General features: G+C 41.1%; 2 protein-coding genes across 6 annotated transcripts in view; one reads left to right on the top strand and one right to left on the bottom strand.

Annotated features, from left to right (window-relative positions):
- Positions 1–638: 638 nt before the first annotated feature.
- PPWD1 (peptidylprolyl isomerase domain and WD repeat containing 1) lies at positions 639–19,443 on the bottom strand. Of its 3 annotated transcripts, none has more exons than XM_031051640.2 (12): positions 19,110–19,443; positions 12,063–12,672; positions 10,928–11,030; positions 10,351–10,451; positions 9,006–9,126; positions 7,500–7,947; positions 6,742–6,932; positions 6,077–6,266; positions 4,520–4,701; positions 2,763–2,844; positions 2,036–2,218; positions 639–1,054 (listed from the first exon to the last, which is right to left on the bottom strand). In XM_031051640.2, exons 2-12 carry the CDS (start codon positions 12,214–12,216, stop codon positions 911–913), a joined length of 1,899 nt encoding a protein of 632 aa, XP_030907500.1. In that variant the 5' UTR covers positions 12,217–12,672; positions 19,110–19,443; the 3' UTR covers positions 639–910. The 3 variants fall into 3 exon arrangements, with proteins under 3 accessions (XP_030907500.1, XP_005151971.2, XP_030907501.1); XM_005151914.3 differs by having other exon boundaries at positions 12,063–12,605; XM_031051641.2 differs by lacking the exons at positions 10,351–10,451; positions 10,928–11,030; positions 12,063–12,672; positions 19,110–19,443 and adding an exon at positions 10,050–10,315.
- Positions 19,185–21,840, top strand: part of CENPK (centromere protein K) — a 22,115-nt gene continuing 19,459 nt past the window's right edge. The window contains exon 1 of one of the 3 annotated variants that reach the window (XM_031051643.2): positions 19,185–19,307. In XM_031051643.2, coding sequence (XP_030907503.2) covers positions 19,260–19,307 — 48 coding nt within the window. In that variant the 5' untranslated portion in view covers positions 19,185–19,259. Of the gene's footprint in view, positions 19,308–19,555; positions 19,620–21,840 lie in introns of those variants that run through there. The other 2 variants (XM_031051642.2, XM_031051644.2) reach the window with 2 other exon arrangements.

Genomic DNA, 21,840 nt, shown 5'->3' with positions numbered 1-21,840 from the left:
TTGATCAGTATGCATCACTTCATAAACAAAGTTTCCAGAACTGTAAAATCCTGAGTGCAGTGGTGTTATGTGAACCTCAACAACTAAAGTTGAAGTTACTGTATACAGGGACAGATTAACAACAGTTTGAGAAGGTGTCTGGGTTTTCATTGAGGACTGCATCAGAAACACCTGATGGAAGTTTGAAATTATCACCATTTTAAGTTAAGCATTTTAGTAGAAATAATAGTATTTGCAGGACTGGGTAAAAATGAAGCCAGAAAAGGACACCCTAGACTAAAATAATTAAAAAGTGCACATTGAAAGAAAGTAACATTGGCAATGCCAGACACAGTGCACAGGATTCCATATGCTGGCATTCCAAGAGCTGATCCTTGCTCTCGTCCACAGAAAACACATACACATCCATTCTTAAGGGACAAAGGTAGATTATATACCTTGTTATAACAAGCTGTCTGTGTCATAACTTAATCTGAGATGCATGTACATTGAGTGAAGAGCTTGGGATTTATGACCTTTTCCTTTGTCAAGGATCTCAATACTGTGAAAAGGTTTAGTTAGATTTGAAAAATGCAAATAAACATAAAAAAAAAATCACAAACTCTACCCTGATCCTATTTTATAAACACTAATATATGAGGCATACTGTGTGTTTTTATTCTTCAGTTTTGCATAGAAAAGAAAAACAGCAGACTTCATAAGAAACATGCAGCTGTTTTTACTTAAAAATACAAAATTACCAGAAATACAGATTTAGGGCACTTTAAATACATTAAAAATAGTAAAACCAATGAGATAATGTTTGGGTTGGAAAGGACCTTAAGTATTCTATGATTTCTCTGTCATGGCATTCATTACATCTAGAAATTAACAAAAATATTTCTGTTCTTTCTAGTTCCCGTTTTGGGTCTCACTTCACTGTGATATTAATGATGCTGATATCCTCATACGGCTTGTCAGTTTTTGGATTTACTTTTACATTTGAGATTCTCTGAACAACTTCCATTCCTTTGGTCACCCGTCCAAACACACTGTGCTTGTTGTCTAGCCATGGCTGTTTGAAGGAACAGGAGGAAAAAGGAAAAGCATGTTATAATAGAACATAGCATGTAGGTTAGGCATCAAACCAGAGACTGACCTACAACAATTGTACATGGATACATTTTGTATGTTCAGATTATGAAATTTAACCTTATGTAAATATTACCATGTAAGTAAATAGCAGAGTGCACAGGTGGAGTTCTAGCAATGCAGTAGGATTTCATAGTTTAATTTAAAGTGTATTCTCAGTTGAGAGAAGTGCTGGTTCTCTGTCATCTATTTCATGGTATTTTCACAGCTGAATTGTAACTGCCAGTCCAGAATACTGCTTAATTCAAAATCATGTTCAGAGTTTGCCCAATTAGGAATGTGAATATAGGCACTGATATAACTTAATACGCCTCAAAATTCTGGTAGAAGGGTGCTTTTTAAAAAGAGACACATGATTTTGAAATAAGTGTTCTCAGACTGTAGTTTCTTTAACTGTTATGTTTAAGGATTTCTGTTGTATCTGATTCACATACCAAAATTTGTAGGGTTTGGCAGTGAAACTGTACACAGATCAAAGGAAAACTTCAAACCTGAATACTGGCTTCTTTTATAGCTACAATAAGGCAGTATTACAGTCATCCTGCCACCGTATCAAGAAAAAAAATAATCTAATAGCTAGATTTACATCATTTTATATTAAATACTCTAGTAGTATTGAATTGCAAACAGCCCTGATTTACCAAGAATTTGGTATCGCCCTTAAAGGCAAAAGGCATCTTGATCACAACTGACAAAATACCTTTTCTTAAAGGACTGTTTTGGTGAAGCCTACATAATATACATTGTTGGGTGCAGCATTTATTTGCAAAATAACAAAGTATTATTTTGATAGTACTAGTGTGTTCCTTTTTCCATCGAAGAAAATACATTCTACAACTAAATGTATATAGATAGAAGCTAGTTAGCTTCTCAGACCTTCAGTTGAGCTTTTAATATTACTTACCGTTGGCACTACTGTTACAAAAAACTGGGATCCGTTGGTATTTGGTCCTGCGTTAGCCATGCTGAGTGTGTACGGCCTGTCATGTCGTAAAGTTGAATGAAATTCATCTTCAAATTCGCCTCCCCAAATACTTTCACCTCCCATTCCTGTACCAGTTGGGTCACCAGTCTGAATCATGAACCCCTGCAAAGAAATTAAATATTATTACCTCATCACATAATAATAATAAATAATAAATAAATAAATAAAAAAAGTGTTTTATACCAGGTGATACTGGTTTTTAAACTTCAATCTTTTCAAAACAACCTAAGTGTTCAGTTGCTGTGGATAAGGGACAATGCATCCAGGGCTTCTGACCTGACAACAGAGTACTTGTGAAAAAACAAGCTTACTCACTGTTCCTTTGAAGGAACAGAAATCTGGCTACTGGCACCTTTGGCAAACATTTAGGCTGTATCAGCTTAATTCTAGTTCAACAGAAGTAATAAGCCTTACAAGAAATGCCTCTGACTTAAGCAGGATTTATAAATTGTCTTTCAATTTTAATTTTTCTTTCACCTTGCCAGTTACAGAACAACTATTAAACAACTGATAAAGACTTTAGAGGTAACTCTGAAGCCATTCCAGAAATCCTTTGTGCAAAAGAGAAATGAAGGGGTTAACAGAGGGGACTGACTGCAAAGGTACATTATCTAAACCAACGAAAAGAAAATGTTTTACACATTACCTTGATGATACGGTGAAATATGTGTCCATTGTAATAACCATTTCTGCTGTGCACACAGAAGTTTTCCACTGTTTTGGGGCATCTAAAATCATGTAACAGAAAGTATAGGCTGTGGTAAATATAAAAGTACTGTAGAGCAAGGTCATCAAGATTTCAGCTGAGCCTAAGATTCTTTTACACTGAGCAATGTTTTAGCAGTCTGCAGAAAGAACAACTTTCATCAAATAAGGAAACAAATTCCCACCTCCTGAAACCCAGAGCTGAAAGCAAAAAACACCGGAGTACAAAATTGCATGATTGCACAGGAGGGATTCTTCCACTATTGCTAGGCAGTACTTAAACAGATCCAAGGCCTTTTCTGCTTCTCACACCACCCACCAGTGAGTACGCTAGAGGTGCACAAGTCAGGAAGCACACAGCGGGAGAGCTGATCACAACTGACCCAAGGGATAGCCCACACCATATGGCATTGTGCTCAGCATGTAAAATGGGGTTAAAAGGAAGGGGGGTGACATTCAGAGTGATGTTGTCTGTCTTCCCAAGTACCCATCGCATGTGATAGAGCCCTGCTCTACTGGGGATGGCTGAACACCTACCTGCCTGCCCATGGGTGGTGATGAATGAATTCCTTGTTCTGCTTTGCTTGTGTGTGCAGCTTTTCTTTACCTATTAAGCTATCCTTATCTCAATCCTCAAGTTTTCTCACTTTAGCCCTTCCAGTTCTCTCCGTCCTCCCATCAGGGAGGAGTGAGTGAGTAGCTCTGTGGGACTTAGTTACTGGCTGGGGTTAAACCACAACAGTCAGAAAACATATGTGTTTTCCCAAAGCTTAATTCAAGACACCACTGATGAGATGTTCTTTCCCAGCTTTCTACTTACATAGTTAACTTACAAAAATCAATTAAGTAGTGAATTCTCCGTAAGCATAAAGTTGTTCACTTTTACCTTTACAATTCTATTCAGCTATATATGTAAGGTGTCCAGTGTTGCATACAAAATACTAAATTGAAATATTTTCTAGTATTATAGAACTTTTAGTCAGTTGAGTCAGTTTGCTTCTGCTTCTGAGGAAGATACTTAAAAACATTGTTTGGAAGCAGGATGAAGAGGTGAAGTACTACTGATGGACTAATGAGCAGGAAAAAAAACCCCAAACCCTCGAACAACCAACCCCTTCATCTTTCACTCAATTTTTTCTTTTCACTAGATTGGCTACCAGGATGAAAATTCTTTGCAATAGCAATTCCAGTGGTTTTATGAAATGGATTAGCAGCCAGGGTACATCTACACTAACAGTTTTACAGTCACACATGCTTTCCCAGCAAATGAGAAAATAGCCAAGTTGGGTCCATAGCTATGGAGTTACTCTAGCTGTGACAGGCACATTAGCTTAGGCTTAGTGATACTCTAAACTATCTTGTGAACAAAGCACCAGTGACATAACTGATGGAACAAACAAGAGTATGGCCCCAGTTTCTTCTGAGCAGTACACGGTTATTCACTTCATTCCACAAGCACATGGCCAAAGATTTAAAGGGCATACAAAGCCACATGCTCTTCCTTAGATTTTTAATCACATTAACCTTAGATATTAAATTCAAAGCTCAGCTGGGAGGAAATAAGGACAGTAGAAAAAGGGGAAGAAAATAATTACTCCTAGCTTGAAACAGAAGTCTTGAATACTGGCACCAAAAATGGAAGAAAAAAATGAAAGAACAGAAAAATTACGAAATACATACATAAAACCAAATACATACTCAACAGGAAAAAGCTTGACATGAATATCTCCCATGCTTGTGTGTATGATGGCACTGTCTGAAACTCTTTTGGGACCTTCTGCCTGAGTGGCTGCCATAACCTCTTCTTTAGAAGGTTTCTCATTAAACACATCTCTGTCAGATTCTGCACTCTTTGTATCTTCTGGTTCACGTTTAGTAAACTGAAAAACAAAAGAACAAAAGGTTAATTGTTTGGTTTTCTCTTTTCCCCCCTTTTCTTAAGCAGCACTCTGCACCCAAGACATCAATGCAATTATTCAACCTGTTAAACACCCAAGTATATTTGAAATGTAGGAAGAAAATTCTTCAGACAGTCTATCCTTGCATTTCAGTGTTGTGTACTGTGCGTTACCAGCATTTCCAGTCACAAATTTCAGTATAACTACATGCAAATCCAAGTAACTCTTTCTAATCTGTTATCTTTAACTTTCCTCCCCTTTTCAACAGAAAGCCTGCCATACTTAAGCATCTTTTCCTTAAATAAAGTGGAGAATATCAAATTGTTCCTTTATTTTCAACCTGGCAGGTTTCATCCCAAAACTTTTAGTTTCACTACAAAGTCAAACAAAATCCTCTTAATCCAATACTACATGAACAGAAAAACTACAGGAAAAAAAGCAAATTTCATGGAAAATAGCAGATATCTCCAAAATGTGTTATATTACTTAAAGAAAAAATACAGAATAAATATACAAGTACACAAGTAGCTGCTTAAGTAGTAGACTTAAGTATCAAGTCACAATCATTACATCTTCCTGCATGCATATTCATGTTTTCTCTAAGTGAGTAACGTTTGCAGATGTTGCCTTAACTTTTTTTCCTCACTTGTAAAATCAGAGTAGTATATTCCATTATATACTACAAATTAACCACACAAAGCTCTAGAAAGTATACTATCTTACTCCAACATAAAACACAATCGAGTTCAAGGACATTTAGAGAAAGACAACAGACATCAATATCTAACCTCTAAGGTGATCACCTCCCAGATCAACTACTAACTACTCTGGAATTGTTTGTTTGGCTTATTCATTGCATCTCACTTTAAACTGTGATCAGAAAGATAACCCCTGTCTTTGTTAGTCATAATGTCCCTTGTGCTATCAAGTCCTGATGGTGCTCTGGCTTTATTTTTTATGACTTATTTTATATACACAATTAATTACTGTTTCTATACCAGTTTTTTTATAGGAGTTTTTGTCAAGTAGAACAAAGCATGTAGCTTTCATGGAGACCTGTAATTTACACATCTCAAACCATCTGAGTTTATCTAACTCCTTGAGCAATAAAAAAAAAAAACAAACAAACAAACAAAAAAAAACCAAACCAACCAACCCTGTTTCTAGTCAATTTATAGATAGTTCAAGCTAAAAATCCTTGAATGTACTTGCAATATGAAGTGACTCTCCTGGAAAAGTTGTGTTTATACATACTCAAGACAAAAATCACTTGAAAGGTGCAAGTGGAAAAATACAAAATAATGCAGAGAAAACATCAATGAATTAATCGAGATATTTAAATAGAAACCACACATACCATGTAAAACCTATTTTTTTTAAAAGCTGTGCAGATTACTGTTGGATCTGTCTGGTTATTCTGGAGCACAGGATTTTCAGATGCCTTCATCTCTATAGTGATTGCAGCATGATGTTTCTTTGCTACTCCTTGGAACAACGCTAGTTGCATCATTCTGATGTTCTCTTGTTTTCCCAAGATACGAATACACCTAAGTACAAGATGGTAAAAGTTGTAAGTACTGTTAGCTGCTCACAGTCAGAGAAATTCTCGTTTTTGGCTGCAAGACTCAAAGCAAAATTCCAAATAACTCTCAAAATATTTTACTGTTTTTCTGATACTTCTCTGTTTCAACTTGCTACCTAATTTACTAGTCAGCTTTCTTACATGATAAAATCCCAATGGCATGATCCATATTTACTTTACATTACCACATCCATTTAGCCAGAGGTTAATTGATTGTATGTTTTTAATATAAATACACTTGCCATGTTTTCTCTTCATTTAACTAAGCTTTAAACTGCAACAATTCATTATGAAGCATGGCAGTATATTATCTACAGTCTAATGTAAAGAGTCTAAATAAAACAGAGACAACAACTGGAGACCCACACAGTCACACCAAGTTTGACTGAATATAGACTTTGAAACAAACACATTTATCTCAATGTCTCACTGGAGCTTACCTGTTAGTCTCTACATTTATGACCTTAATGCCCAACATTGTTCCATAGAGAACGAAGTGTCCAGTTTCATCAAAAATTATATTAACTAATCTTACTGCATCCACTTTCTCTAGCTCACGCTCAACTGCCATTCGTCGGCCAAACTCCATGTCTGGAAGTTGCTGTCTCATCTGCTGAAGTTCCGTAAACATCTACGGAAAAAAAACGGGGGGGAAAAAAAACTCTCAACACTACTTTGTAAATGTATTTTTAACCTTTGATCCACCAAAACACTGATTACACTCCTAGAAAACACACAATTCAACTGACTGCACTCAAGTTAACTGAGGAATTAACATAAATACAAGTAATACTCTATTTTTGTGACCCAACAGGCATGTTGTTGTCCTAGCCTTAAGCAAAGAAAGAAAATTGTGTAGCTGTCTAACAAATTTCTTAGAAAATGAAATATTCATTATTATGATGTTATCTGAAATGGGCATTTTCCACAACTGCTTTCTAGTAAAAGTAATCTAGCAGTATGAAAGCACAGAGAAAATGAACACCTGTTTCATTACAGAACTAACATAAATCAGTAAGGATTAATTCTGGGGCAAAGCAATAAAAGAGGCAAGGAAGAGAACATGGAAAACCTTCTGTGCAAAAAAAACATGGCAAAGAAGCTCAGCTCCAGAAACAAACAACTTAGGTGAACGTGCCAGTAAATAAATTCAGGTAGAGAAAACACCTCAAAAGAAGAGAAGCAAAACCAAACTCACACTCAGAGATTCATCGAAGACTCTCATGAGCTTCCCTGTCAGAAACCGGAAGATTCTAACTTTTCTGTCAGACCCAAGAGTGGCCATTTTCTTGCCATCAGGTGAAAAACTTATACTGGATGGGTAAGCCTTGCATTTGGCAAATTCATATAGATCAGTATCTGTTTTATACTCCCAGTTCACATTCTTGGGAAATCTGTAGTCATGAGGAGTACCAGTCCAGTACTCAATCATTCCAGACTTGTCGGAAGACACTACTACTTTGTAAACAGGGTTCAAACGTATCTGAGTAAGAGGAGATGTATGGAGTTTATCAAAAACATGAAGTGGCTGGTTATTTCCTCGTCCATCATATATGAATATTTTTCCTGTGCTCTTCTCAGATGTTGCAACAGAAGATATGGCATCTCCAGGGCAATATACCCATTCACATTGACCAGGGTGGTAGCTGCAATGAAGAGTGAAAGAAAACACAACAAAACTAGTAAGAAATGGTGCTACTTGGATAATAATCCACTTACACGATAAACATGGAAATCAATCAGAAGCAAATTTGGAACTGTATTTACTAGCCTTGCTAATATTTGTCTTCCCAAAATTCAAGTGTTACAACCAAGCTTTTCCAAAAAAACAGTTCAGTGGATGGCTCAGTTCATTTCTGTTGCTCGCATTTCATTTTATAAAGAGGATATGACAGAATGTGAAGGGAGAAGGTGGGTATAAAGCAAGAATAAGGATGGAAATCCAGCTAGATAGCACAGGTGGCATTAATGACTAGTGCCCAACTTGTACTACCCAATAACTTCTATGACTTCAGTTGCTGAGGTGAGCAGTTCGAGAAAGGACACCTTAAACACTGGAGCGGAGGGGAGCTCAGCGTCCAGGAGCCTCACCTCAGAGCGGCGAGAGCCACCGAGGGAGCCTCCTTGCCCAGGAGCCGGCAGCTCGGCTGAGGCGAGCAGGGACTCACAGGGGGCGGAGCCAGGAGGGGCTGCACCAGCCCTGAGCGGGTAGAAACCTGCCCAGGGAGTGCGGCAAACAGAGCGGGGCGAGGGCGGGGAGCGAGCGGGACGGTGCGTACTGGCCTGATGACCAGGGCCCGGTCCGGGAGCTCTGCCCTGGCTGCCCCGGCGGTGGCAGCGTAGGCACCCAGACAGAGCCGGTAAGAGGGGAGGCTGCAGTGCAGAGCTCAGAGTGTAGAGACTGCCTGCACAGGTCTGGTGAGGGGAGGGTGCACAATGGGCAGTGCTGCACTCGGTGCTCCCTAGTGGAGGTCCTTCTGCAGCAGAGGCTGAGCTGCTGGATGCTGTTGAAGAATGGAGCTGATTAAGAATGGGGTTGTAAATGAGTTAACTTCAAGGACATTAGGCTTGTTAGCAACTACAGAGATAAGGAAATGGCTAAGATATGGGCAAGAATTGGCCAAATTACTGACCTACTCCCATTTATAATAACTCCCATCTATAATACCAATAAAACATTTTCAAGAACTAAGTCACCACTTACCTAAGTTTCAGCATGTTGATCATATCAAAGTTGACCACATCAAACACCTTCATTGCTTTGTCATCTCCAACTGAGCAGAATAATGCCCCCTCTGAACTAACAGCAATACTCTCAATAACACCTATTTAAAAAGTTAACATATTATTAACACACAGGAAAGGAACATTCTTCATTTCAATATTCTACAGGAAAAAAACCAAAAACAAACAGAAAAACTACAGAGGTTTAAATCCGTTTGGTAGCTGTTTTTCCACCTTTTTTGTTTAAATAGCTACCTGACTTTAAGAATAAAAAGCAGTCGACAAAAAAAACCACCAAATCCCAAAACTACAACACATTGTATCCTATCACTGTTTAGAATCATACAAAATATTGAACTACTTATCATATACAAAAATGAAAGCTTACTATAAAAATCTGTTAATTAAAAAAAAAACCTGAAAACAAAGTATGTTAAAAAGTTGTGTTCTTCAGCTTGCATCTCTCAAAATATAAAAAGCAGCAGAATTCTATAGACTATCACACACCTAATACTCAAAATCGCTCTGCAATTGAACTTTCCACAAGTTTTAAACAATACTTATTTCTGCTTGGTAGACTTTGTTCTCACATCTTGTTTCTGTATGCAATGAGAAGCTAACAGTTAAGATCAAGAACCTATCATTTTTTTATAACTATAAAAAGAAATGGTATTTTCACTACCTACTAGTGGATATTTTTCTTACTGTAATTGCTGGGTTTTTTTGCATCAGGCTATCATTTCTAATAGCAATGATAATCTAATTTCCTATCCAGCCTATCTTATGTTTAGCATATTATTAGGAGAGCTATGTGTACTTACTAACTCAGAAAAATGGATTAAAATTATTAACGCTTAATTGCAATTCAGATCATATTCATGACAATAATGCAGAATTTAGAGTTGTAATAATGTGACATGAAAATAATCATTAATAACACAAAACAATAAAAAATATGGAATGAAGGTAGCCTTACTTAAAGCATCATACTTTTAAACTGTGTTTTATGAACTCTGTTATGTACCTTGTTCACTTATGCATGTCTTAGAAATTCTCCACACAGACTGGTCACAAGGCAATGCAAAGAGTGTATGGGATCTGTGCAGAAGTCCTACGTATTTCATACTCAACCTTATCCCTCCTGTAGTCTGGGACCAAAATATAACAGGACAGGGGAATGGATGAAGATAAGCAGACACCATCTAATCACTGATTGCATTAAATGAAGCCCAGAATTCCTCACCTCTTTATTTGTACTTCCTCTTCATACTAACAGCAAGGGTGCAAGGAAAGCAAGGTCCTTTACAGAACAAAAAGCAACTTACCCAGGTGACTCCGAAAGTGTTTAACAAACTCAATTCCTTCTTCTATTTTTTTCCAGAATTTCACATGGCCATCATGACTGGCTGTTATAATAAAATCTGTCCTACAATTACAAAAGAAAATAACAACCAAAATTATTGATCTCTGAAAAGTCAACAACCTGAAGAAATATACAATACTATCCTTCTTAACTATGTACATTTTACTCCTATTTTATGTCTGGTTTCACAGTAGTTACTATTAACTGTGTGTGTGTATATAAAAGGGAAGAAAGCTGCAGTTCTGCTGAATCATGTTTTGTTCAGATGCAGGTTCCTCTTATTCCTGTATATACTGCACATTGCAACAAGGCTTTTAAGAGCCTCTTTTAGTCTATTTAAACAATTTTTATCTTGCTTTTCAGTAAGCCCTTTCTTTCGAAGTTAAGTTTCAAAAAAACCCCAAAAAACAAACATCTTAAAATCGCCCCTCTGGACACAGAAAATTTCCATTATTAAAATTCTATAATGAAAACCTCCTAGTATATACAAAAATACATCTATGACAATGAGATACAGTGGGAAAAAAAGGACTACTTACTTAGTACATGCAACGTGTGTGATGACATCTCTGTGCATGTAGCTGCGTTCATACATCGAAGCACACGGCAGATTTGCAAGATAAACATGTTCAAATTCAAGAACTAAACAGAATAAAAAGAAAAATCAAGATTAATTTTATTTATAAAGGTATATGTATATTGTCTTTTCCCTCACTTTTCACCCTGAATTGCTTACTCCCATCTTAATCAAGAATATGCTATACTAACAGGGGCTGTGTACTTGGACTTACTGATACTTAGCAAAGTACTCAAACTCTATTTTAACCCAAACAGATATCCCCACTTAAAGCAACTATTACCTTGTCTGAACGTACACAAAAAACAAAAAAAATGTAGTCACAGAAAATCGCAGAATATACTATCAAAGAATATAAAAAAATTTAAGTTACTGACAGATAGCCATCCATACTTCATTTTCCCAAACCAAAATGTATCCCTGCGATTTTTAAGAGATTCAATATTCCACAGAGATATCGTAGCTTAAATTCTAAGTCGCAGCACCTACCTATTTAATTATTTAACTGGCCCACCTAATATGATCTCGTTTTTTGCTTCTGACTCTGATTTTACATTCTAACCATTAATACCTGCATAATGGCATTTGTTGCTGAATCAATAGGTTTGCATTTGCCGAGCACCGTTAAACTCAGATTTACTTTACAGTGATACCCAGAGAGCTGTGAATTGCCAGGCAAACCAGTACCTTGGCTTTTCCTGTTCCCTCAGCTTAGGGCAGTGACCCAGGAAAGAGTTAACCTCACAGCTGACAGCAGCACAGCTTCAGCAGTGCTATCGCTGCAAGCTGGAACTCTTGGCTTGCGGTTGTGCTCCAGAGAACGCAAAAATACAGCGTCCCGGCCAGTAATTCTGCACCCGAAGAGCCCCCCCACGGCCCGGTCGTTTTATGTACGAGTCACGGTTTCAGGCCACGGTCTCCCACCGTCCACCCGGGCATCCCCCAACAGCGACCTAACTACCAGTCGCCAGAGGCTAGGACCGCTCCCGGATACAATCGAACTCTGAGATGCGAACAGGGTCCGGGCAGCGCCACGGACGCCTCCCCAGCCGCCCCCCAAGGAAGAAGCAAGGGGGTGAAGACTCCCCTCTTGTTACCTCTCCTCTTTTTTGCCTGTGCGGCTTCCCCCGGGTGCGGCCCGACCCAGCTTTCCTCCTCATCCTCCTCGTCTCCCGCAGCCGTTTCCTCGCTGCCGACCTTTGCCTCGGGTTCAGGCTCCTTCCTTTTGCGCTCCAAGTCGGAGGAAGCCATGTGTGTCAGCGACACCAGATAACGGCCCGCGGAAGAACACACTAAATCGGAAAACTTCTGTGTGCGCGTAATCCCTCCTCCCCGGAACTTATGGCTTTGGCTCCTCCCCGGAATTACGACTTTGGCTCCTCCCCGGAAGAGTGCCGACCCTTGGAGACCTTTCTAGATATAAGTAGCTGTTTGTTTGGATGTAGGCTGGTTTCTTGTGTTAGAATGAGTGCGTGTTTTAGCTAATATAAAAGTCCGAGCCTCAGGCGATGCGGAGAGGTGGAGCTCTATACTAGTCAGGTCAGTGGTACCTCTGCGGGGACGTCCGCTAAGGTTGAGCCTGCCACCTCGCACTGCGATGATGTTTCTTGGAGCTGGTTTCCTGATCGTCATCACATTGTCTTTGGTGAGATAACCAAACATCAGAGAGATCCTTTACTGTAATCTTTTGTTACCTCGGTATTTTGCCTGTATTAATAAACTAGTTATGTTTCTTTACTGTGTTGCTTTTCTCTCAACCCGGAGTTCTCAAACTCCGGAACATAAATGGCGACAAGGGTGGGATTCCGGGTATGAGAGAGCGTGAGGAATAGTTGGGTATAACAAGGATTAGTGAGCTGAGTAGCGGAGTGCACTGCTACCAGGTTGTGCCACATACAACTATGAAGTGGGGGAGCACAACTACCGGTTTGCGCTGCGTTCTGTACGTGGGGCCATGTAGGGGGGTTGCACAGGTATCGGTCTGTGGCACGTTTGGTACGTGGCGCAGTGTAGTGAGGGAGCACAGATACTGAATTGCGCCACGCTCTATACGTGGCTCCGAGGGCACAGCTATCGGATTGCTCCGCGTTCTGTTCGTGCGGCCGCGTAGCGGGTAATCACAGAATCCCAAGAGTTGGAAGGGACCTCGAAAGATCATCTACTCCAACCCCCCTGCAAGAGCAGGGTAACCTAGAGTACATCACACAGGAACTTGTCCAGGCGGGCCTTGAATATCTCCAACGTAGGAGACTCCACAACCCCCCTGGGCAACCTGTTCCAGTGCTCTGTCACTCTTACAGTAAAGAAGTTCTTCCTGATGTTAACGTGGAACCTCCTATGCTCCAGTTTACACCCATTGTCCCTTGTCCTATCACTGGATATCACTGAAAAAAGCCTAGCTCCATCATCCTGACACCCACCCTTTACATATTTGTACACATTGAGGAGGTCACCCCTCAGTCTCCTCCAAGCTAAAGAGACCCAGCTCCCTCAGCCTCTCCTCATAAGGGAGCTGTTCCACTCCCTTAACCATCTTTGTGGCTCTGTGCTGGACTCTTTCAAGCAATTCCCTGTCCTTCTTGAACTGAGGGGCCCAGAACTGGATGCAATATTCCAGATGCAGCCTCACCAAGGCAGAGTAGAGGGGGAGGAGAACCTCTCTTGCCCTACTAACCACACCCTTTCTAATGCACCCTAGGATGCCATTTGCCATCTTGGCCATAAGGGCACATTGCTGGCTCATGGTCATCATCCTATCCACCAGGACCCCCAGGTCCCTTTCCCCTTCACTCCTTTCCAGCAGGTCCACCCCCAATCTGTACTGGTACATGGGGTTGTTCTTCCCCAGATGCAAGACTCTACACTTGCCCTTGTTGAATTTCATCAGGTTTCTCCCTGCCCAACTCTCCAGCCTGTCCAGGTCTCGCTGAATGGCAACACAGCCTTCTGGTGTGTCAGCCACTCCTCCCAGTTTAGTGTCATCAGCGAACTTGCTGAGGGTACACTCAGTTCCCTCATCCAGGTCATTGATGAAAATATTAAACAGCACTGGTCCCAGCACCGACCCCTGAGGGATTCCACTAGTCACAGACCTCCAGCAATAACCCAACCAGACTGGGAGCCAGAGACATAGAATGGAGATACTTGGGCTACCAGTGAGTCAGAATTAAATACCAGAGAGGAGACACACATGAAAAAGGAAGGAGCCCATGCAGCTCCTGTATCTAAATGTAGGATGATTATCAGGGTAAACAGACAAGTAAGAACAGATGAATTGCCAGGTTATGGTCCTGAGAAGATGAGTAAGTTATTGGATAAATACAAGCAGAGGCCAAGAGAGAAACCCCAGAACTGGCCAGTTTGCTTCATGGAGGAAAAAGGAGATACTGTATTGCTAGATGGGGTGGATGGGAAAAGGAGAAATAAAAGAAAGAAAGAAAACCTCGTACTACTATCAGAACAAGGAAACCCCATTGAACAAGTGATTGAAAAGCTAAGCCAGTCAGGAGATTTACCAGTACTGGGTTTGGACAAATCAGCTCAGAACCAGGGGAGAGTGGGAAAGGGCAAGATGTGGGAGCTGCAAGCCATCCTGTACCTGCAATGTGGATAACTACAGAAGAAGAGTAATTGCAAATAGTGCACCTGGGTCTGGAGCAGGCCAGGGAGTGTTTGTGTGTAGGGGTGCAAGACTGGGCTGGGAAACAGCCTGAGGAATGTTTTTTTAGAGTGGAATTCATAGTGACTGAAGACAGTCACTGTGGTTGATGTGGTTTCTGTTTGGCTCCATAGCTCAGATCTAAACCTTCAGTATTCCAGCAGGCCTTTTGTGTGGCTGTTCAGGGCTGGAGCCAAGTGCCTGGATGAGTGGGGAGACTACTTTCATGGAAGTTCACTGGGGCAGGGGGCTCTCAGGAACCCTACGTGTCTTTTATAGACCGACTGGATAATGCTATACAAAGGCAGGTTGATGGTTACGGGGCTGCTTGTGCACTTTTATTTCAGCTAGCATATGAGGGTGTAGGTGTGGGGATTGCAGGGTTGTGTTAGCCCCAGTCAGAGGAATATTTTCAGACATTGATGAGTTGGGGCATATGGGATGTGATTCTAATTATTCAGCTCCTGTTAAGACTGACCAATCGTTACAGTCTAATTACATGCTGATTCAAGATTTGCTGCCTACCCCATTGGAATGAAACTCAGCTTGACAAGAAACTTGCTACAACACGAATATCTGAAATGACTGTTGAAGCAAGCTCAAGAAAATGGATGAAAGACCAATTACTGTCCATCATGATGCAGAAAAGATACACCAAATTCTGGAAAGAGTGAAGAAAGAGAACATTAATGCTGGGATACTTTTTTTCAGATGGTCACCCACAGCTATAGGAAGTCTAAAGAGTGTTTCATCCTGTTGTTGTTTTATTGATATTAACCCTTTTATTTTTTTTGTGTATTGCTTCAAGCTTGTTTTGCAGCCAGTGTGCTATGAACAACACATAAGGGATTTGATTCAGTGATGATGTCAGCATGGGTCCCTGAAAAGGTTAGTTAAATCACCCTCTGATACAGTGGGCTGTCCATTAGGGCTCCCACAATGGGACACAGACAGGCTGGTTGGACACAAGTCTCATCCTTTCTGGGACACTGACAGGCTGATCAAATATAAAGAGTTCAAGGAAACCCCCTTTATAATGTGACAGTGTGGTCTGAGCCATAGTGGTTAGTAAGTATTGCTTTTGATTCTGCATGTACATCAGTGAACATAAAGTGCCAGCCACCTCTGCCCTCCAGCAGCACCAAAGCTCCTCTACATCTACTGTCAAGATGTCGGAGCAGAGGCTCATAGGGCTTCTGTGTTGGCTGCTGCACTAATTATTCTGTTTTTACTGATCATATTGGGTTGCATTGCAGCCTGCCTGGCCTTTTAACTCTGCAGCTGCATCACATTCCTTTTTTTCATCAGAATGCTGTTGCTTTAAGGAGGCAGTTTAACCTGTCTTCTTCTTAAGCAAAGCAGATTTTTTCAGGTCTTGCCCTGTCAGTCAACAGCTCAGTCCTCATTTGCCAAGTGTGTAAATCCTTGTGGCTTAAAGGCGAATGTGGTATTGTGATCCTTTGAACCTACAGAAATGGGTATGGCCAGTGGAACTGATAACCTGGGGGAGGGGGTATGTTTGTGTCCTCTTACCTACAGGTCTGCAGTGGTTGCCTGCAAAGTTTGTCAAGCCATACGGTGAGCTGGATAGACAGGTTAAAGAACCCGATGCCTCAGCTGCACGAGCTGACCTTGAAGATGCCAAGCAGAATGTGTTAGAGGAAGATAAAAAGGAATGATTTGTAAAACACCACTTGGGGGCAACTGAAAAGTAATAACTTGAATACGTGTGCTTGCAATGTAGCTATTATTAGAGGCTGTGATTTTGTGTATAAACCACCTGTATTTCCTAGCCATTTGCTAATAAGAAACTACATCTTGTATGAATTTGTCACTTGTTAAAGAGATGTTTAGAGCATGTAAATTCACAGCAGCTGCTATAAAATGCTAAGGCAGAAGCTAGAAAGATTCTAATACGATGGTAGTGGTATAAAGCAGGGAATGGAACCAATTAAGAGGGTGGGAGAACCCCACTGGTGGGAAATTTTCTTTGGTTGGTCCCCCACTGCTGCACCCTGTAGTAGTTGTACTGCTAAAGTAAATGTGTGTGTGCTTTGCCATAGTAATGACTCGGGTCAGGCAGGTGATGCATTGACAATGAGGTGCAAGGACTGAGGCTGGCCGAATGCCTCCTACCATAGTCAAGGGCAACACTGGGTTGGCCTCTGTGTTTGCCACCAAGAAGAACCTTCAGCTCCATTGCTGGCTGCAACCCAGCAGGTGCTGAGTGGTGGGGACACATGCCATGCCAGACCTTGATGTGAGGGATGGCCTCCTGTTATAAGATGGCCATCCACAAGGGAAGGGCAGGACAAGCAGCCTATGGTTGGCATGAGAGATGATCTAGTCCAAATATCCTGCGCAAGCAGGGTCATCTAAAGCAGGTTTCATCATTAGCATAAGTAACTATTATAAGTAATAATAATATAATAAATAACTATTGTATTTGAATCTTCTGTTTTCAAAGGCTGATGTAAAGAAGCTGCTCTTGTGTGATTTAAGTTTCCTTAAGCAGATAAGGGGATAAAGAAAGCCAAGGACTATGTCTTTGGAAGTAACAGCATCTATCTCCAGGTTCCCAAGACTCTCAGTATATCTGGCCAATGCACTGGTGAAACCTTGTTTTTGGAGCCTGGATGTCACCACTTTGCTTTGCTTTTACTCCATGTCATCTAGAGATTTGTTACCAATTTGCGAAGAACTGAAGACAGAGTGCTTGCTGCCTTGATTGTGCAAAACAAAATAGGACAGCGATTTATTTTTTTGCTTTTAGCACATACGCATGGGTGTGAAGACTTCTGATAGGTTATGGTTCATGAATTTAAGTGATCAGTCCAGTTCAATGCATGCATAAGTACAAAAGTTGAAGATCCTCTCTACCCAGCTAGTAGAAAACATCAAGGGGAACCCCTTTCAGGGATGGACATGGGGGGTGGGACTAGCTGACAAAAGCTGTTGTATTATTAAATGGTAAGAGGCATTGAGTTTTTATGTATGTTGTGTTCCTTGTCTTTTAGCGCTAATCCATTCCATTATAGACAGTATATTATATAAAACTGTAGTACAGACGGTAAAATACTTGTGTGTTCCAACTAAAGACCACGGGGTGGCATGTGTCAGTGACACTAGGTGATAACTCGTGGTGGAACACACAAAAATAGAGAAGTGCTGTTTGTCCGTGGTAGCTTCTCCTTGGAAGGTCCAGCATTGGTTCCTTCCTGGAAAAGTTCTGCTTTAGAACTCCCTGGAAAAGTCCTGACCCTAGGAGACCTTTCTAGATATTGCTGGCCACTTCCGATGTAGGCTGGCCACTTCCGATGTAGACAGGCCCTGTACATCAGAATGAGTGTGTATTTTCCTTAGTAGTGATACAAGGAGGCACAAAAGCACAAAATGTAATCAATTGAGTTTGATGGCTTTGTAATGTTAAATAACTGCAGTGCTTGAAGGTAGTTGACATAGTTTTAGGTCCTTAGGACCTTAGTACAAAAAGTGTAAAAAAAGCATAATAGAAAAACAGGACCTGGGGATGGGGAGTATCTGGGACTAACAGATGTCCAGGGTGGGCACAGTTAAACTAACTGGTAAGTAGAAGGACAGGGTAATTGCTGTGTTTGTCGTGTTAATGAACCCATTAAGCTGGTGTAAACATCTACTGGGGAATATCCTGGACTAGCAGATGTCCAGGGTGGGAGCAGTTAAACTACTTGGTAAGTAGAAGGCCAGGATGATTGCTGTGTTTGTAATGTTAATTAAGCTGGTGATTCAAAGACTGCCAGAAGTTATGAAGATTGTTGGGAGAAGTAAACGACCCTCAAAGATCACCATCACATTTTTGTATTGATACAAGGAGGCACAAAATGTAATCAGTTCTAAGTAATGATAAGTTTGATGGCTTTGTAATGGAAAGTAACAGTTTTGCCTGAAGGTAGTTGACTTAGTTGCAGGTCCTCAGAACCTCAGTGCAAAAGGTGTGAGAAAAGCAGAATGGAAAACAGGATCTGGGGGTGGGGAGTATCTGGGACTAGCTGATGGCCAGGATGGGAGCAGTTAAACTAGCTGGTAAGTAGAAGGACAGGATGATTGCTATGTCTGTAAAGTTAATTAAGCTGGGAAAAGTAAACGACCCTTAAAGACCACCATCACATTTTTGTATGCATGCGAGAAACTTTCTGGAAATGATGTAATTATGCCCGGTGACCATATAGGGATGGCCTGTAGAGCAATACGGGGACACACTTCAGGAGGAGCTATCCCCCGTGTCTCCCGGCGCCGCAATAAAGAATACCTGCTTGCCAACTTGCAACTCTGTTGGTGAGTTTGTTCATGGAGTTTTCTCCGAATCAGTATGCATGAGGGAAACTTTCTGGAATATTATATAATTCATGTGTAGCCTCATGAATGTGTATGTATGCCTAGTGACCATGCAGGACACACGTTAGGAGGAGCGATCCCCTGTGTCTCCCGGCGCCGCAATAAAGAATACCTGCTTGTCAGCTTGGAACTGTTGGAGAGGTTGTTCCTGTTGTTTCCCGGAGCCTCATGCTGCGCGGACAGGCAGAACTTCATACTACCCAGGGCAACGCTGCCTCCGCGGGGACGTCCGCTAAGGTTGAGCCTGCCACCTCGCACTGCGATGATGTTTCTTGGAGCTGGTTTCCTGATCGTCATCACATTGTCTTTGGTGAGATAACCAAACATCAGAGAGATCCTTTACTGTAATCTTTTGTTACCTCGGTATTTTGCCTGTATTAATAAACTAGTTATGGTTCTTTATTGTGTTGCGTTTCCCTAAACCCGGAATCCTCCAACTCCGCAACACCATGTTACGCAACGTCACCTTTCCGCGACATTCGTAGTCCCCATAACATCTCGTGACGGTCGCCTTAAGAGTTACGCCACGAGCCGCAGCCAATGAGCTCAAAGCGCGCGCAGAGGAGTGCGCGAGGAGGGTTGAGCCGAACTGAGCCGAGCCGAGCCGAGCGGAGCCGTAATGGTAACGGGTGGAGGGCGAGGGCTGCGGCTTCTCTCTTTACCCCGCGGGATCCCGGGTGCTCCGCTGCCCGGTACCGAGCCGGGCAGCTCTGCTTCCCTGGGTTCGGGGGTCGAGCGGAGCAGCTCCGTGGAGGCAGGGCAGCCGCGGCGCCGAGGGAGGGAGGCGGTGTGCCTCAGCCGTTAGGGCCGTGGGGCGGTGGGGAAGGGCTGCTCTCAGCCCAGGCCTGCGGGCAGTGACCGTCCTTCTCGGGTCTTTCGGACGTTGGTGTAGCTCTGGGGTTTTGTGCCGGCGAGAGTGTGAGCTCCCGGCCTGACCTGTTTTTGTGATGTTGTCTGTATGCTGTTTTTAGCCTTCTTTCTTAAGTGAGCTTCCGACTTTGTGGAGTTTTGTGACGGTTTGTTTGTGGGTTTATTGTTTGTTACTGTTCTTTCTATCGGTTTTCTTAGGGCTTCTGTTACTTTCCCGTCTCTGAATTTCTTCATGTAGTTTTGTATTTATTGACATGAAACGTTTTTTTATAAGGCTTGTCTATTCACTTGGCTGGTATAGAGCCTACAGTACACACTTGGCCCGGCATGTATTCATTTTTTACCTAATTGCATAGCTCTGAAGTAAATAGGAGGGAATAACATCTTGGAACTGGATCTCACAAATAGTAATGACATGCAAAAGAAAAAGCACGTCAGTTTTCTGTTATAGTGTATAAGTAAAAACTTAATTTTACCATGCAGAAGTAGGTAAAACTGCAAGCTACAAAGAAAAATATCTGAATGTGACACTTGGTTGTATGTACTTTATTAGGGTAATTAACAGCACAGTTCTGGGGACCACAAGTCAGGTTGGCTTGTGCTATAGAGGCCTCTAGTGTTTCCTGCTAATATATACGCAATAATAAAATCATTGTGATCATTTAAACATTTGGGGTGGGGTTTTGTCTTTGTACTCAGAGACTTATTTCATACAAGGCTTTCATACTGCTGGATTACATTTTTGCAGGGAAGAATGGGGTTGGGACTATTATATTCCACCCCAAGACACCTTTCAAATTTCCAAAGGTTGTATCTTCCCCCTACCACTTTTTCTTTTTTTCCTCCCTATTTTTCTCCACTTTTCCACCCCTCTCTTTTTTCTCTGTTATTTTTCTTTTTTTTTAACCTCTTTTTTCTCCTTTCCTTTTTTTTCCCTCTCCCCTCTTTCCTCTCGTTCCTCTTTCCCCCTCCTTTCCCCCTCTTCCCCCCCTTCCTTTTTTCTCCTTTCCCTCCCCTTCCCCCTCCCCCCATATTTTTGTCTCCTTTTTTTTCTTTCTCTCTTTTTTTTTTTTTTCTATTCACGCCTTCTTGGCTCTGCCGTTGAGCCGTTTGGCTGCGCTGAAAATTATCTTTCCAGGGCTCATTGTTTATTTGTTTGTCTCCTTGGTAGTATTTGGTCTGAGAAGAAAAGTGTGTTGCATCTCATGACAGCTTAGTTTTTTTATTAGCCCCCTGTGGCGAACTTTACTGGAGGCATTTTAGAAGTCTTAATAAATAATGTGAACTAGTTCTTTGTGATGTTTTGGAGACATTCCAAGACTTAAGATGATAATGATTTTTCTTTGCAAAATCTCTGCTTGTTAGACCTTATCAGATTATGACAATCCAGATTTTCTAGTGCTCTGTTTTCAATTATAGATGCAATAAACTTGCCAGGATGGTAAGTATTGCTGCCTTTCGTTTCTCTAGAATGCTTCCAGTGTCCATTGAGACATTCTGATGTTGTTCCTAGCCATTCTGCTGTGGCATATTTGAACTTTGGAGGTACTAGTTGAATATTTCACTCATTTTAAATTATTTGGGTTTTCAACATAATTTGCCGCTTATTTTCCTGAAAATTACCAAAGGTTGAGTCAGGAATTTGTGCATCATTAAGTAGGTGGAGATGTTTATTTCTTCTTTAGATATTTATCTTTTTTAATGTCTCTTTCTAATCTCGAAGTATTTGGTGGTTTTAGCAATCCATTTAAGTATCTTTAAAGGATTACTGCTTTTTGTACATTTAGGAAATTCCTGTTCATAGTTCTACCTTACAGAAATTTTCCTTTGAATACCATTTTCGCCCTTCTTGGTTTTCCCTCTTAATTGCTGTTTTCATTCTGGTATTTCTTTATAGATTGAACTAGAATTAAATTCCTGAATTTGTATATGTTTCTATCTGACCCAACAGTTTTGCAAACTTTTTGGTTTAA

The sequence above is a fragment of the Melopsittacus undulatus genome, chromosome Z (genome assembly GCF_012275295.1).
Source record: "Melopsittacus undulatus isolate bMelUnd1 chromosome Z, bMelUnd1.mat.Z, whole genome shotgun sequence".
NCBI lineage: Eukaryota > Metazoa > Chordata > Aves > Psittaciformes > Psittaculidae > Melopsittacus > Melopsittacus undulatus.
The sequence above is the reverse complement of the archived record's forward strand: the minus strand, read 5'-3'. Positions and strand labels throughout refer to the sequence as shown.

What these genes read in the sequence shown, in the direction of transcription:
- PPWD1 (XM_031051640.2), bottom strand. Translation starts at nt 12,216, where the DNA reads ATGGCTTCCTCCGACTTGGAGCGCAAAAGGAAGGAGCCTGAACCCGAG. An exon ending in TCTTCGATGAATCTCTGAGT is followed by an intron (nt 6,933 to 7,499) that starts GTGAGTTTGGTT and finishes TTTTTTCCGTAG; the next exon opens with ATGTTTACGGAACTTCAGCA. An exon ending in GTCAAGCTTTTTCCTGTTGA is followed by an intron (nt 2,845 to 4,519) that starts GTATGTATTTGG and finishes ACATGATTTTAG; the next exon opens with ATGCCCCAAAACAGTGGAAA.